Source organism: Chelonia mydas, chromosome 3, assembly GCF_015237465.2.
Source record: "Chelonia mydas isolate rCheMyd1 chromosome 3, rCheMyd1.pri.v2, whole genome shotgun sequence".
Classification (NCBI taxonomy): Eukaryota; Metazoa; Chordata; order Testudines; family Cheloniidae; genus Chelonia; species Chelonia mydas.
The window spans coordinates 4,642,213-4,659,000 of record NC_057851.1 but is presented as its reverse complement, the minus strand read 5'-3'; the positions used below and the strand labels follow the sequence as shown (position 1 = coordinate 4,659,000).

At 50.0% G+C, this 16,788-nt stretch overlaps 2 protein-coding genes across 4 annotated transcripts in view; both read left to right on the top strand.

Annotated features, from left to right (window-relative positions):
* NUGGC (nuclear GTPase, germinal center associated) overlaps positions 1 to 16,788 on the top strand; it is a 90,478-nt gene that overhangs the window by 21,020 nt on the left and 52,670 nt on the right. For all 3 annotated transcript variants that reach the window (XM_037893767.2, XM_037893770.2, XM_037893766.2), the window contains exons 3-8: positions 189 to 290; positions 3,073 to 3,178; positions 5,475 to 5,697; positions 6,392 to 6,619; positions 8,848 to 9,075; positions 9,872 to 10,047. In XM_037893767.2, coding sequence (XP_037749695.1) covers positions 189 to 290; positions 3,073 to 3,178; positions 5,475 to 5,697; positions 6,392 to 6,619; positions 8,848 to 9,075; positions 9,872 to 10,047 — 1,063 coding nt within the window. The remainder of the gene's footprint in view (positions 1 to 188; positions 291 to 3,072; positions 3,179 to 5,474; positions 5,698 to 6,391; positions 6,620 to 8,847; positions 9,076 to 9,871; positions 10,048 to 16,788) is intronic.
* LOC119565728 lies at positions 10,708 to 12,655 on the top strand. Its single transcript, XM_037893771.1, has 2 exons — positions 10,708 to 11,079; positions 11,800 to 12,655. The coding sequence occupies exons 1-2, from the start codon at positions 10,728 to 10,730 to the stop codon at positions 12,333 to 12,335; spliced, it is 888 nt and encodes a 295-aa protein (XP_037749699.1). The 5' UTR covers positions 10,708 to 10,727; the 3' UTR covers positions 12,336 to 12,655.

Sequence of the window (16,788 nt, the reverse complement as noted above, 5' to 3'; positions counted from 1 at the left end):
CCTAGCGCAGTCTCGGCCTCTAGCAGTACTGTAATGAAAAGAACAATGCTGGGTTTATACCAGTAAATGGGTCAGTGTCTCTGCATGCCATCTGTACTGCACCTCAGGGCCTTTATTAGTGAGCATTGTTGCAGGTGTCTATCTCTAGCACAATCATGCTAACGAGAAGGCCCTTTTAATCTGAAAAGGTGCCAAGGGGGAAGATATAAATGAATCATCTGCCAAGAAAAAGAGGCGTTTGGACCCGTATCGAGCATTTGTACCAGAAGAGCAAGAGTTCCTGATAACCTGTAAGTATGAAAAACTTCCCCCAATTCCTGCTGATACTGGGGAGCTGTGCCCGGGATGTGCCTGAAATACACAGAGTTTTGGGGAGAGGGCAAAACTGGATCCAGCCCTGGCTGTGGTTGAGGGTACAGAAGCCGCTCTCCCTCCCCAGGGCTAGGGTGCAAGGCTACACCAGCCCATATTCATGTGACTGCTCTATGGCACTTGCAGCAGGGGAGGATCAGGGCCGCAGCATCCCATGGAAGTTGTGATGCTTCTCAGGGCATCCAGGGCTGTGAGTCACCTTGTTGCCACCTGCTTCCAGTGTGAGGGAATCTTGTGCCAGCTGGCAGTTAACGCTATAATACAACCAGCCTGTCAGCCACTCAAGCACTCTCCTCTGGGCTACACCAGCCCTGCCTTTGCCCTGCAGGCTGACAGTAGACACAAGTGCCTTCAAAGCGTCCCACTGTGGTGGCCAGCCCCTGGTCACTGGATACCCACAGAAATCCCAGATCCTCTGTTCCCAAAGGAACAATGTGTCCCAGTTTTACCTCCTGTACCACACACAGCTCTTCAGTTCAGTCATAGTTAGGGCCCTTCCAAATTCACGAACTATTTTGGTCAATTTCACAGTCATAGGATTTTAAAAATCATAAATGTCATGAGTTCAGCTATGTAAGTTCAGATTATTGTAGGGGGGTTGCGGTACTGCTACGCTTACTTCTGCGCTGCGGCTGCTGGCATCGGCGCTGCCTTCAGAGCTGGGCCGCTGGAGAGCGGCGGCTGCTGGCCGGCAGCCCAGCTCTGAAGGCAGAGCCACCGCCAGCAGCAGCGCAGAAGTCAGGATGGCCTGGTGTGGTACGGGATTGCCACCCTGACTTCTGCCCTGCTGCCTGCAGAGCTGGGCTCTCCGTCAGCAGCCATCACTCTCTGGAAGGCAGCAGCGCAGAAGTCAGGGTGGCATGGTATGGTATTACCACCCTTCTGCACTGTTGCTTGCGGGGCGCTGCCTTCAGAGCTGGGGGCCCGGCCAACAGCTGCCGCTCTCCTCCGGCTGCCCAGCTCTGAAGGCAGCACAGTAGTAGGGGTGGCAAAACCACAACCCCCCTAATATAACACTACGACCCCCCTGCAACTCCCTTTTGGGTCAGGACCTCCAATTTGAGAAACGCTGGTCTCCCCCATGAAATCTGTATAGTATAGGGTAAAAGCACACAAAAGACCAGATTTCACGGGGGCGGGGGAAGACCAGATTTCACAGTCCGTGACGCATTGTTCATGGCCGTGAATTTGGTAGGGCCCTAATCATAGTGAAACAAAAGGGAATTAGACTAGAGATTCAACTGGAAACAAGTGTGAGTGATGGAAACAAATGATTTCATATAAAACAAGATCATAAGACATGAACTACGGTCTACACTTACTAATAGTTACCTTTCCTAGCTAATAGAGTAGAGTCTCACCCCAAAGTTCTGTCTTTTGTAGCACTTGCTTGTCCCAAGTAGCCAGGACCAAGTCTTCCATGAACAACCCCCACTCATCCTATTATCTACCGCAGCATTTCCCAAACTGTGCTCCGCGGACCACTGGTGTTCCGCACGATGTGTATAGGTGTTCCGTGAAAGAATCTAGAATTTAATTTTGACTCTTGCACTTGATTTTTGTACTATTTTATACGCGCTTTCCAGTTAGAAATTGTTAGTTCAAGTTATTTTAAATTTGTATTTTTGCTTTGTTTTATAAAATAAAATATATTTGAGCCTAAATAACGCAATTTTTTATTTGAAAACCAAACGACTATGTAATAGGCTAAAAAGTGTTCCATGGCCAAAAAAGTTTGGGAAACGTTGATCTACGGAATCAGTCTTTTGTCTTTATTCACAGGCAGGGCAATTACTTCATTGCCGTATTGTTCCTTTTCCCTTCCAAGTGGTTTGGAGGTTTATCGTTTGTCTTTGATGTTTTTCCATTGACTTTTCTGAGTTGGGGAAACGCAGAGAATAAGCAGTGCATGACATGATTGGCTAGCCAGGGAGGAGTGACAACTCCCTCCCACTTGACTGGGCCATCACCGAGACATATGTTCCCTAGTGGCTCACTTTCATTCCAAGACCTGAAGGGCACAAATTTTCATTATAGTGACATTATTCCTTAAATATTATGCCCAGGTCCTCCGCACCAGGGGAATGCCACTCTGGCCACCACCCTGCATGCCGTGGTTGCACCAAGTGGAATCTGGCCACAGGGCCTCACTCTTAAAGCTCATCTGAAATAGCCTCTAGCACAGTGGTTCTGAACCTATTTACCATTGTGGGCCACATAGGGTGACCAGATGTCCCAATTTTATAGGGACAGTCTCGATATTTGGAGCTTTGTCTTATATAGGTGCCAATTACCCCCCACCCCCATTCCGATTTTTCACCCTTGCTATCTGGTCACCCTAGGGCTGCATATGCAGCTCTCAATATGTTAATATGTGGGTCCCATCCACACAATATATATACTACCTGTGTGGCCCTGAATATGGCACATGGGTTGCAGCTGTGTACTGATTGGGCTGCAAGCAGCCTGTAGGCCGTGGGTTGAGAACCACTGGTCTAATAGCACAGAACCCCCTAGCACCATGCTGGAGCATTGTGGCTGATGGTGATTCAATAGATGGCTCTTCATCCCTATTGCCATTTTCTGTGGCATCCTGGGTTTTCCTTGGAGGTCTCCCCTCCTTGCACTGACCTGGCACAATGCTGCTTAGCTGGTGAGAGCTGAGTCTATCCCTAGCATGTAACTGTATTTTCCTTCCAGATGAACATATGGAATCCAGGATCCAAAATGCTTTGAACACTACGTACGAGAAGCTGACCAACTCTTTGTCCCAGGATAACATGTCGGATGAGATTAAATATCTCAAGTGAGTCTGCAGCCCAGTTCCTCCCTGAAAGCCTAATGATTTAGACACCACAGCCTACGCTCACGCAGGGCTCTGCTTACCTGCTCTGTGGACAGACCCATGTTGCAATGGGCAGATCTAGCTCTGACCTCCTGCATTTGCGGGGTTCTGATGCAGGCCTGTGTCTAGACAGCACCATAGGAATTGGCAGACTGGATCAGACCACGGTCCCTCTAGCCCAGGGTCCTCTCTCTGACAGAGGCAGCACCAGCTGCTTCAGAGGAAAGTATAAGACCCCCACAATTCTGGGATGTCCCTGGAAAAGAGAACTCCACTGCAGATACCTTCTCAGCATGGGTCTCCCCCCAGGGCTCCAAGAGGAAATTGTGTCCAGGAGCCATCCCTAGTGGTGCGGGTTCTATAGAATGTTGTAGCTCAGGAACCAAGGAGAAGCAAAGAGCTGGTCTGACGGCTCAGGGCCTTTGCACAGGCTTCTCTGGGCTTACATGGCTCTCTGGGGATGCTCCCAGTTTGGGATTGGGCCCCACTGCCTTTTCCAGCCAGGGTGAACCCTGCCCCCTGAACAGGATGACATGGGGAGAATAAGGCCATTAGGGGTACGTCTACACTGCATTGTAAACCTGGGTCTGTGAGACCCGCGCCTAGGTAGGCTTGGAGACACAGACTGTGCTTGTGCATCCACATGGCATAGTAAACCCAGGTTTACAATGGCTGGACCCAGGACTCACAACCGTGTTGACATGTCCATACTGCACTATGCAGGCCTGAGTCAGACCGTGAGGTGGTGCATCAGTGCAAAGGTGTCCCCACAGCCAAACGTGGAGAGGGCATGGCTCTGGCTCACTCAGCTCTGCAGGGCTGTTAGGCCACTCCTGGTGTCCAGGAACCTGGAAAGCCTCTCTGTTCTCAGGTCTGTCGGGGGGGCTGGTAGGGGAACCCAGGCCCACCCACTCCACTGGGTTCCAGCTCAGGGTCCTCAAGCCAGACAAGGAGAGTCAGGGTTTGCTGATTCTGAGAGTACCTTAGGTTCTTCCTGCCTTCCCTTGGGCCTCTGCAGCCTCTTGGCCTGTTTGCCCCTTGCTGGGGTGTTGTCCCTGGGCAGTTCTCTAGTAGTCTGCTGACAGGACTTCCTTTCTCCTGCCTGCTCACTCCTCAGTTAGCCACCCACCCTCTGCCTCCCAGCCCTTTTATCCTCCCAGCTGCTGTTAGCCAGCCAATCAGCAGTGGCTGGCAGTGCCTGTATTAACCCTTTGGTTGCTGGGAAAGCATGGGGTACATACACCCCATGACACAGACCTTCTGCTTCTAGGGGCATATTCCAGGGTTCCTAGCACCCTCCCGAGCTGTAGCTGCTCTAGGTCTTGGTTCATGGTGTATGGTGGGAAAACTTGTCTGTCCACTGTTAAGGAAAAGTTTGGCACATGTGATTCCATTTTGGTTTGGGGCCCACCATTGTCCAAAAACAAGCACATCATGCACCAGGAGGCGTGTTCCTTAGCTACTGCATTCCTGTGAAAATCCTCCTCCTTGTTTCCAGCCTGCCTTGACTCCCAGTATCTGTTCTTTGTCAGTCCCTAAACTCCCTATCTCCTGGCCTTTGATGTGAGGCCTCCCATCCTGATAATAAAAGTTACCAATGCATGGCTTTAGGACCATGCTGTGTAATTAACATACTAGTTTAGCATGAGGAATGCACCAAGCAGGGATAAGTGGTAGACAAGAAAAGGGTTTGTTTATTGGCTAAGGTTTCCGATGCACGAGGGCAACATGCTTTGCTAAAAAGTATATAACCTTTGTATAATCTGTATTCGGGGTCCCCTCCTCACTAACAGGGGGGCACCACGCTCGAGCGTAATAAACTTAGTGTCTTTTTGGGAACTCTGCAGTTGTGGACTTGGTTTATGTGCCTCAGCCTAGATTCGAACTGTGCGTGACCTATCAGGTATAATTCGCAGCATTTGTGTGCGTGTCCTACCAGGTGTAATTCGTAGCATTTGTGTGCGTGTCCTATTAGGTATAATTCGCAGCAGTTGTGTGCGTGTCCTACCAGGTATAATTCGCAGCAGTTGTGTGCGTGTCCTCCCAGGTGTAATTCGTAACACCATCCAGCCAAACCTTAACAATAGCGGAGCTATTCTTTCTTTCCAGTGTTCATCTAAATCAATTTAGGGGTAGGGGAGAAGGGGAATCTTTCTATTGACTCCAATGGGGCTGTATTTGTGAGGAAGGGAGCTGCCTGGCCCTTCCCAAATATATGAATCTGTCTAACCCTCCCTCCCTCTTGCCTTCTCCACAGGAACCGCCTCCTCACCTTGAAAGAAAAGTCTTCTCTGGACCCCATTTACATTGGGCTCGTTGGCAGCACCGGGGCTGGGAAGAGCTCGCTGTTCAATGCCATCATCGAACAGCAGTTCTTCCTGCCAGTGTCGGGGAGCGAAGCCTGCACGTCGTGCGTGGTGCAAGTCAGCAGCAGCCAGAGCAAAAACTATGAGGCAAAAATTCACCTTCTCTCACTACAGGCAAGGCTAATTCCTCAGCATGGCACAGGGCACAGATGTGTTCTTTAGGACAGTATTCTGGCTGCAGAGTGTGTAGCCACAGCCCCTCCGCAGGGTAACTCTGTCTTATGGAGAGGGCAGCTGGCTCCCTGGCCCAGAAGGCCCCTGCTGGCTGTTTCTTGTATTAAACCTCAGCCCTGCCTGATGATTGCCAAGGGCTGCAGGAAGGACTGAGTGACCTCTAAGTAAAGGACAGGGTTGGGGCCGGTTCTCTTAGGAGCCAGGAGGGGTCAGGTGGAAGCAACAACACTTCCCTCCCTGCTTTGCTTGTAGTTGTCCAGAGGGGAATCCCGCTGCTGGAACCACAGCTGGTCTGTCTGCTGCAGAAGCCAGGGAACCACTTGTGCTGCTTCTGAACTATAGCTCCCCGCACCTTCTCCTGCAGCACCGAGCCAGTTCCCAGCTCCCATCCTCTGCCCTCTGCTCTGCACTAAAATAGCTCTGTAGTCTCTTTGGTTGGAATGCTTTTACACCAAGCCCACCCAGCCTGAGCTCTAGGCACCCCCATACCTCCTGAAATCCACTACTGCTGCCCGTACAACCCTAGTTAAACCCAGCTCCAACACCTGCATTGTTCTGTAGCAACCTTGCCCAGCTCCTGCCCCCCGAATGCCCAAAATAACAATGGCCTGTTTGCCCTGCTCTGTACTGGCAGGAATGGAAGGAGGAAATGAAGAATCTGGTGGAGCTTGTGCGAAAACCCAGGGCGGAGGAAGAAGAGGAGGAGGAAGGGGAGGGCGAGGATGATGTAGGTGAAGCTGTCCAAAAGCTTCGAGCGCTCTACGGGAGACATGCTGAAACCAGACCTTATGAAGACCTGTTGAGGGCAAAGCCACTAGTAAATATTCCTGCCTCAAAATGTATTCTCCTCAAGGGAGTGCAGGTGAGTGAGTGTGTGTTCATAAATTCCAAATCCAGAAGACCGTTGTGGGTTCAAAAAAGAATTAGATAAGTTCATGCAGGATAGATCAATCAGTGGCTGTTAGCCAAGATGGTCAGGGACAAACCCCATGCTCTAAACCTCTGACTGCCAGAAATTGGGAGTGGATGGCGGGATGGATCACTAGGTAAAGAGCCTTGTTCTGTTTTCTCCTTCTGAAGCATCTGGCGTTGGCCACAGTCAGAAGACCGGGTGGTGGGCTAGATGTACCATTGGTGTGACCCGGTATGGCCGTTCTTATGTCCGGGAGATGGGTGGAGAGGGTGAGGCCAGAGCAGGAGGAAGCTGGGGAGGCGAGGGGAAGGGGAGGGAGGTGCTAGAGCCAGGGGAGGCATGGGTGGGGAGAGGGAGTCTGGAGCAGCTGGGCTCAGTCCCAGTTTCAGACAGTGAAGGCGGGGGAGAGGTGTTGAGGAGAAGCAGGGCAGTGTTGCTTCTTGCCAATGGCTAAACCAATTCCTCATAGTTTTTCCTGTGACATCGCTTATAAGAGTGACAAATATAAATTTAAAGTTCTTTAATATGTAAGTCATCAACCCTGAACAATTATATAAGTTCTGTGTGGGAGCGTGATTCCTGCTACATTAATTAGGGCAGTGATGCTCAAACTATTTACCAGCCAGCCATTCTTTTGTCAGAGGAACAAAAGTAGGAGGGGAGAGAGTCTAGACAGTGATAGGAAATGGGTGACCAGGCATTTCCCTGTCTTAGGGGTGAGGAGAGGACGAGTGGATAGGGAGAGGTGTACACTAAAGTCTGACTTTTTCAACCTGAAATTATCATACACACAATGACTGAGGCATAAAGGGGAGTGAAAAAGTCAAAAGACAAATTTAAAAACAGGATTTGGTGGTTTTTAAAATCACAAAAAGATTTTTGATCTCTTGAGGTTGGCAGTGCGGCAGTCGGATGTGTGATAGACACACCCGAGCTAGCTTTGATCCAGTTAGCTCATACACCGATAGAGTAAAGCTGTGGCAGCCGCACAAGCCCACCCAGAACCCTGGATAATTATTCAGGCAGCTAGCCCACTCAGACATCCTGCTACTGCAGCTTCACTGCACTGGTATGTGCGGTACCTAGGTCAAAGCTAGCTTGGGTACATCTCCATGTGCTGCAATCACACCCCTCTGTCCCCGTTCTCAGTGCAGACCTACCCTATTTGTTTCTCTTTAAGGAAAGGCGGTAACATTTAAATTCAGCAGGTGCCTCTTTCAGCTTTACGTTTAGCTACAAACCAGCTTTGCTGGATTTGAATGGATTTGTCCAAAGAACTTGGAATAGGCAAAACTCAGGGCAAAATTGTCCCCTCCGGCATGAATCTGTTGTGGGATTCCCCATGGAGATTAACCCAGTCTGTCCCACTGGGGGAGTGAACTCTGCCTGCCCCATCCCACTCCTCCACACCCCCTGGCAGGAAGGCAGCTCCAGTGCTGCTACCTAGAGCTTGGCAACAGTTCCTGACCCAAAACATTTCCGGGTTAGTTGAAGTCTAAATATTAGGCAGGAAAATGTGATTTGTAACTGATATTCTGATTTTTTCTGATCAGGGACATCAAACCAAAGCAACAATACTTTGTGGTGAATCATCACTGTGAAACAATTGTTTTGCTTTGTTTCCATTTAAAAATGTCATCTTGGCTTTGGGATTTTCAGGGGATTTCCTGCCTTTCTCTTCCCAAATTTCAGGTGGGAATTTTCCCTGAGGAATTGACCACAGGGAACATTTCTGCTTTTCTGATCAGCTCTACTGCCAGCCATGCAGAGGCAGCTGTAACCCTCTGCCCCCAGCAGCCCACCCCCCAGGGACTTATGGGGGATGCTAGAGAAAGTTAATCAGGCCTCGGGCTACAGTGACTCTCTCAGGTGTCCTCTGCAGTACCAGAGAGGGAGATTCTGTGCTTCCACCATGCTGTTTAGCTCTTGTGAAAGCTCTGTCAGAATTGGAAGGAGGCTAGACTTCCTGGACTCTATTCCCAGCTCAGACAATGACTCATTGTGTGTTCTTGCTCCTCCCGGCCCCTCAGTTTCCTCCTCTGTAAAATGGTGGGGAACGAAACTTAGTCTCATAACACCCCCAGGTGGCAGGTTGTTCAATTAATTACTGTTCACGGATGACTTTGAGGTCCTATCACCATGAAGGGGCAGAGTTTGATTTATTTATCATGTTTCAGGCAAAAGAACTCTCTGACAAACTGGACCCTTATGTGCGGTGTCAGAGTGACAAGGATGAGGAGGAGCCAGCACAGGAGGAAGAGAAAGCCAAGATGCGACTCTGGCCGCTAATCAAATACGTGGAAGTGACTATTCCGAAGTCCGACGTGATTCCGGAAGGTGTCGTGTTTATGGATATTCCCGGGACAGGAGATTACAACAACAAAAGGGACGAAATGTGGAAAGAGGTGACTTACCAGCTCTGTGGTGTGTGGGGGAAAATGCTGATATGTTATTTGGCTGGAGAGCATTTAACCATTGGTGCTAATGTTATTATTCCAGTGTAATAAAGGAAGGAAAGTTCTAGAGAGGGCAGTGTGCTCTGTGGCCTGGGGAAGGCTTTAGTGGAATGAACAGAACCAGCGTCCACACCGTATAGTGAGGGTGAACCTCTGATATTAGCTAATGGTGCTTCCAGGCTTGGATCCATCGCTGCTCCTGGATTCCTGTAGCATCAGAGACCCATAGTGCCTTTCTCCATCCACACTTCACTAGGAAACTGAGGTTTTTCCTCAGAAGTGCAGACCCTGCAACAATCAGATAGACCTTTATCTTCTCTGCACTTGGGCCATCCCATGGAATGTCTACGCAGCAATTAAACACCCGCAGCTGGCCCGCTTCAGCTGGCTCCGGCCCGGGCTCTGGGGCTGTAAAATTGCTGTGTAGATGTTCCGGCTTGGGCTGGAGCCTGGGCTCTGGGACCCTCGCTCCCGCATGGTGTTTAATTGCTGTGTAGGCATACCCCTAGCAGTCAGCACAGAACCCCCAGCTACCACAAGTCCTGAGTGGCACACAGCTGAGGGGCTTGAACTAGGGGCTCAAGTCTGCAAATTGCTAGCACAATCCTACAAAGACTGAGCACTCTGCACTGCCATTGCAGTCAGTGGGGAATCCAGGGTGCTTGGCATGTCTCAGGATGGAGTCTGGCTACCTCTTTGCTTCCAGATATAATTATCTCTCTCTCTCGCTCTCTCTCTCCTTAAGAGCATCAATAAATGTTCAGTCATCTGGGTTATCAGCGACATCGGACGAGTTGTGGGGGACAAAGTCCATGAAGTGCTGCTGACAGAGAGCATCAAAGCTTACCAAGGCGGGATGTGCAGTGACATCGCTCTGGTGGTCACCAAGTCTGATAAGCTGTATCTGAAGGAATACCTGAGGTAGTGGAATCACTTCAATTCAATCAATGCCCTGGGCTGGTTTAGGTAAAAGTAAAACACATTTATTTCATCAAAGAGAGAGGTTTAAAGTGAGTTCAGATATACGGGATGAAGATAGAAAAGGTTACAAACAAACAAAAATAAAACCATGCTTCTAAGGCCTTGTCTACACTGGCAAGTGTCTGCGCAGTAAAGCAGCTTTCTGTGGTGTAACTCCCGAGGTGTACACACTGCCAAGCCCCTTAGTGGGCAGAAACTACAGAAACTGCGCTGTAAAAAAACCACCCCGATGAGTAGCCCAGAGCTTTCTGTGCCGGGGGTACAGCGCTGCGGTGATGACAGCGCTGCGATTGGCCCCCGGGAGGTGTCCCACAAGGCCTGTTCTCGCCTCTCTGGTCATCGGTTTGAATTCTACTGCCCTGCCCTCAGGTGACCAACTCTCATGCCCACCCCGTACATTCCTTTGCAAATTTGAAAGTCCCCTTCCCTTCGGTGATACGTGCAGTGGTCTCAGTGCATCTTTCCAGGTGGTCATGCCTGCTCCATGCACCAGGCGACCCCCCACTTGGAGCAATGCCCAGCTGCTGGACCTCATCAGTGTTTTGGGGGAGGAGGCTGTCCAGTCCCAGCTGCGCTCCAGCCATAGGAATTATGACACCTACGGACAGATTTCACGATGCATGACGGAAAGGCGCCATGACCGGGACACACTGCAGTGCAGGGTCAAAGTGAAGGAGCTGCAGAACGCCTACCACAAGGCGCGGGAGGCAAGCCGCCGCTCCAGTTCCACTCCCACAAGCTGCCGGTTCTACAAAGAGCTGGACGCGATACTCAGTGGTGACCCCACCTCCACTGCGAAGACCACTCTGGATATTTCGGTGGAGGAAATCTTGGACGAGGAGGGGGACCCAGAGGCAGAGGATGACTCGGAAGTGAGAAATGCATGCAGCCAGCTCTTTTCTACCTCGGAGGAGGCTAGCCAGTCACAGCTGTCGGATCTTGGTGACGCGCATACAGGAGAGGAGGCCCCTGGTAAGTGGATTTGATTCTGGGAATCGCTGAGGCGAGCTGTTGGGGGCAGGAGAGTTGCAGAAAGCAGGCTTGTGTCTGTCTGATGCATGTTCCACCATATGCCTAGTCTGAGTGGCGGAACAGGGTGTTGATTGAATCCCTCACTTCATGGGAATCTCCCTCAGAGATCTCCAGGAAACTCTCATGGAGATACTGGGTAATCCGCTGCCGCAGGCTCTTTGGCAGAGCTACTTTGTTTCTTGCCCCATTAACGGGAACTGTCCCACGCCACTCTGCTGTCACACAGGGAGGGCGGGCCTCTGGGGCATGGGGGGAATCATTGCTGCACACAGGCAAGCCGCATAAGGGCCAGGGCGGAAGCCGCAGTCTTGGAGAAGACCCTCACTTGATTCCCTGCTCACCCTCAGAAGCCAGATATCTTCCATAATGATCACATCCTGTGGAAAATGTGGGGACAGGAATGATTATCAGCCCCCGCTACTGTGCTGGCTCCCCCAAGAGCCACATGCCCAGTGTACAGTAGGGTCCGGGAACACTGATTTACCCTGCCCCTGCAGCTACTCACCATTGTGGGGGTCTTGTGGCTCATGTGTGCTTGCCTGGGGTCAGCCAGTTCATGACAAGTATGTGAACACTGGCTGTGTTTTAAATCACTGAATCAGTGTTCTGTGTGTTGCAAACAATACTGCTTCTGTAAAACGTTGCACTTAAACTTCACAGAAATGACCTTGGGTGCCCAGCCTCCCTCTTCGTTATCGCCAGCTGAACGGCTGCGCAGAATTAGAAAGCAGCCATGGAGAACTAAGAAGGACTTTCTGCATGACGTTATGATGCACTTCACGACCGAAAAAAAGGAATTGAAGGAATGGCGGGACAGCGAGAAGAGGGACCGAAAGGAGAACACAGCGCACCAGAATGAAGCTACAGAGCGGCTCTTAAATGTTATGGAACACCAAGCAGACACGCTCCAGGTGCTTCTAGCACTGCAAACCGAGCAGCTCTGCGCCCACCCTCCCCTGCAGCCGCTGTCGCAAAACTCTTTCTCAAGTGTCCCCCAGACACCGTCGACACACTCTTATCAACCTCCTGGCTCCAGTCTGTACCCGTGGCATTCCACTCCTCCCCCGTCACAGTCCAGCACTGCAGACTCCCACTACCCACTGCACTCAACACCCATCCCTCTGCAGTTTGGCCCTGCTGAAGTACAGTACCCGCTGCATTGTACTCCAGAGGAGAAGGTTGGATATGATCCCTAGACATACACAGATCTTTAGCTGTCCTGGGACCCCCTCCTCCTCCTGGACCTTCCCTTCCCCAATCCCCCTCAGTGCTGATGTGTTTTTTTGTTTGACTCTCTCCTCCGGTTGTTGTTTTTTAATACAAGAATTGAGTTGGTTTGAAAGTAACCTTTATTCTATTAATTGAAAGGAAACAGAGCCCTGAAAATCAACAGAAAATTATCTTAAACCTTCATATTGCATCGTCTGCACCAATCACAATCACCTCCTAGCATTACAAGCACTGCACTCCCGAGCATAGCAACAAATATTAGTGGATTTCAGCTTCAAATTGCTGCCTCAAGGCATCCTTATGGCCCAGCGCTGCACCCCTCTAATAGCCCTGGTCTCTGGCTGTTCAAACTCAGCTTCCAGGCGCTGAGCCTCAGCGGTACAGCCCTGAGTGAAGCTTTCACCCTTCCCTTCACAAATATTATGGAGCATATTATTATTATGTGTTGGTCAGAGCAAGCAGCATACTGGTCAACAGTTCAGGATCCATTCCTGCAGACCAAAGAGGCAGAGTGTGGAGTACTCAAACCGTTGAAAGATGGTGTCAAATGCGGATGGAAGCACAGGGATTGCAGGGATGTGAAGCAATGAATCAATGGGCATTGGGACAGGACCCAGGATACCCTGCGACCCCCTCCATCTTCCCACAACTCTTAGCGGCAGAAGAGGAAGAGATGCTCTGTGGGATAGCCGCCCAGAGTGCACCGCTCCGAATACTGCTGCAAGTGTGAACACGCTATTGTGCAGGCAGCTGACAGTGTGAACACACAACAGCAGTTTCCCTTCAGCGGTCTCTGAGCGGCACTGTAACTGCCGGATCTGTAACTCTGCCAGTGTAGACATTACCCTATGACTAAAACTTAATTTCAGCATCAGCAAGTTACAATCTTTCTCACCTACCCTCAGTTCCCAGAGACTTCAACCCCCTGTGATTTCAAGAGCTCTGATCCCTTGAATCCCCCAAGTAATAGCTCACTCCCCCTTTCTTTATGGTCCAGTAAGCCCTTGAAATGTATTCCCATATAAGGTTCCTCTCCCCTGCTGGGGGTGGCTGCCAGTTGGTCTGGTGTAGATTCCAGACTGTCTTCTTCCTTGCTGGTGATTTTTACGATGCAAATGATCTCCTCCTGCAACCTCAGATACAAATGAATAGCCCATTATATTTGGCCACAGCTGGTTTGAGGTGTTGGCCTCGTTCCTTTGTCTGGAGAAAACCTGTTTATCAGGTCCCCCGACACATCTGGTTTAAACACATTTTAGTCACATATTTCCAGCCTGCCTGTAAAGTTTTTTGTAGGTTGATGGTACGTACATGACTCAAGAACATTAATGGTCAGTGAGCTGTTAGTTTTCCAGTGATATGTTACATGTCACGTTTTTGATATATATCATGACAACAGTATGTTAAGTGTAGTGAGTATGCCAGGCCTGACGAGAGTTGCTGACACAGAGTGGTGAACCACCAGCTGGTATGTGTGTCACAGGGGATTTAGGAAGAAACAGCCATGGGATGAGCTGTATTGCAAATGACTCTACAATAAGCCTCCTTGCACCCAGTACCACACTGATCCGTGCTCACAAGTCCCCCACATGTGGAATACACATAGAATCATAGAATCATAGAATCATAGAATATCAGGGTTGGAAGGGACCCCAGAAGGTCATCTAGTCCAACCCCCTGCTCAAAGCAGGACCAAGTCCCAGTTAAATCATCCCAGCCAGGGCTTTGTCAAGCCTGACCTTAAAAACCTGTAAGGAAGGAGATTCTACCACCTCCCTAGGTAACGCATTCCAGTGTTTCACCACCCTCTTAGTGAAAAAGTTTTTCCTAATATCCAATCTAAACCTCCCCCATTGCAACTTGAGACCATTACTCCTCGTTCTGTCATCTGCTACCATTGAGAACAGTCTAGAGCCATCCTCTTTGGAACCCCCTTTCAGGTAGTTGAAAGCAGCTATCAAATCCCCCCTCATTCTTCTCTTCTGCAGACTAAACAATCCCAGTTCCCTCAGCCTCTCCTCATAAGTCATGTGCTCTAGACCCCTAATCATTTTTGTTGCCCTTCGCTGGACTCTTTCCAATTTATCCACATCCTTCTTGTAGTGTGGGGCCCAAAACTGGACACAGTACTCCAGATGAGGCCTCACCAGTGTCGAATAGAGGGGAACGATCACGTCCCTCGATCTGCTCGCTATGCCCCTACTTATACATCCCAAAATGCCATTGGCCTTCTTGGCAACAAGGGCACACTGCTGACTCATATCCAGCTTCTCGTCCACTGTCACCCCTAGGTCCTTTTCCGCAGAACTGCTGCCTAGCCATTCGGTCCCTAGTCTGTAGCGGTGCATTGGGTTCTTCCGTCCTAAGTGCAGGACCCTGCACTTATCCTTATTGAACCTCATCAGATTTCTTTGGGCCCAATCCTCCAATTTGTCTAGGTCCTTCTGTATCCTATCCCTCCCCTCCAGCGTATCTACCACTCCTCCCAGTTTAGTATCATCCGCAAATTTGCTGAGAGTGCAATCCACACCATCCTCCAGATCATTTATGAAGATATTGAACAAAACCGGCCCCAGGACCGACCCCTGGGGCACTCCACTTGACACCGGCTGCCAACTAGACATGGAGCCATTGATCACTACCCGTTGAGCCCGACAATCTAGCCAGCTTTCTACCCACCTTATAGTGCATTCATCCAGCCCATACTTCCTTAACTTGCTGACAAGAATGCTGTGGGAGACCGTGTCAAAAGCTTTGCTAAAGTCAAGAAACAATACATCCACTGCTTTCCCTTCATCCACAGAACCAGTAATCTCATCATAAAAGGCGATTAGATTAGTCAGGCATGACCTTCCCTTGGTGAATCCATGCTGACTGTTCCTGATCACTTTCCTCTCCTCTAAGTGCTTCAGGATTGATTCTTTGAGGACCTGCTCCATGATTTTTCCAGGGACTGAGGTGAGGCTGACTGGCCTGTAGTTCCCAGGATCCTCCTTCTTCCCTTTTTTAAAGATGGGCACTACATTAGCCTTTTTCCAGTCATCCGGGACTTCCCCCGTTCGCCACGAGTTTTCAAAGATAATGGCCAAGGGCTCTGCAATCACAGCCGCCAATTCCTTCAGCACTCTCGGATGCAATTCGTCCGGCCCCATGGACTTGTGCACGTCCAGCTTTTCTAAATAGTCCCTAACCACCTCTATCTCTACAGAGGGCTGGCCATCTCTTCCCCATTTTGTGATGCCCAGCGCAGCAGTCTGGGAGCTGACCTTGTTAGTGAAAACAGAGGCAAAAAAAGCATTGAGTACATTAGCTTTTTCCACATCCTCTGTCACTAGGTTGCCTCCCTCATTCAGTAAGGGGCCCACACTTTCCTTGGCTTTCTTCTTGTTGCCAACATACCTGAAGAAACCCTTCTTGTTACTCTTGACATCTCTTGCTAGCTGCAGCTCCAGGTGCGATTTGGCCCTCCTGATATCTTTCCTACATGCCCGAGCAATATTTTTATACTCTTCCCTGGTCATATGTCCAACCTTCCACTTCTTGTAAGCTTCTTTTTTATGTTTAAGATCCGCTAGGATTTCACCATTAAGCCAAGCTGGTCGCCTGCCATATTTACTATTCTTTCGACTCATCGGGATGGTTTGTCCCTGTAACCTCAACAGGGATTCCTTGAAATACAGCCAGCTCTCCTGGACTCCCTTCCCCTTCATGTTAGTCCCCCAGGGGATCCTGGCCATCTGTTCCCTGAGGGAGTCGAAGTCTGCTTTCCTGAAGTCCAGGGTCCGTATCCTGCTGCTTACCTTCCTTCCCTGCGTCAGGATCCTGAACTCAACCAACTCATGGTCACTGCCTCCCAGATTCCCATCCACTTTTGCTTCCCCCACTAATTCTACCTGGTTTGTGAGCAGCAGGTCACATAGGGACCATCACTCGAAGAAGAGGATGTTACTTACTGTACCTGGAGGTTCTCTGAGATGTGTGGTCCCTAGCTGTGTTCCACTACCTGCCCTCCTGTCCCTCTGCTTCGGACTTCACCACAGTGCAGTAAGAGGAGGAACTGGAGTAGTGTTGATCTGCACTGCCCCTTACACTCTCAGTCGGGAGCACAAAAGGACATACCACGCACATGCAGGTCAACAGACACTGCTTGGAAAAAAAAACAGGACTCGAGTGTATGGCGTGAATGTACACCTATGTGTGGAGTACAGCTAGGGACCACACATCTTGACGAACCTCCAGTACAGTAAGTAACCTCTTATTTCAAGAGCTCTGGCCTCTTGAATCCCCTAAGTGATCTATCATTTATGGGTTTGCTCCCCCTCTCTTTATAGTCCAGTAAGCCTTTGAAATGTATTCCCAGATAAGGTTCCTTTCCCCTGCTGGGTGCGGCTGCCAGTCTGTCTCCTGTAGATTCCAGGC

Excerpts from the sequence above, each read along its gene's own strand:
- LOC119565728 (XM_037893771.1), top strand. The coding sequence starts at position 10,728 with ATGACGGAAAGGCGCCATGACCGGGACACACTGCAGTGCAGGGTCAAA. Across the intron at positions 11,080-11,799 it reads TACAGGAGAGGAGGCCCCTG|AAATGACCTTGGGTGCCCAG; the intron begins GTAAGTGGATTT and ends TAAACTTCACAG.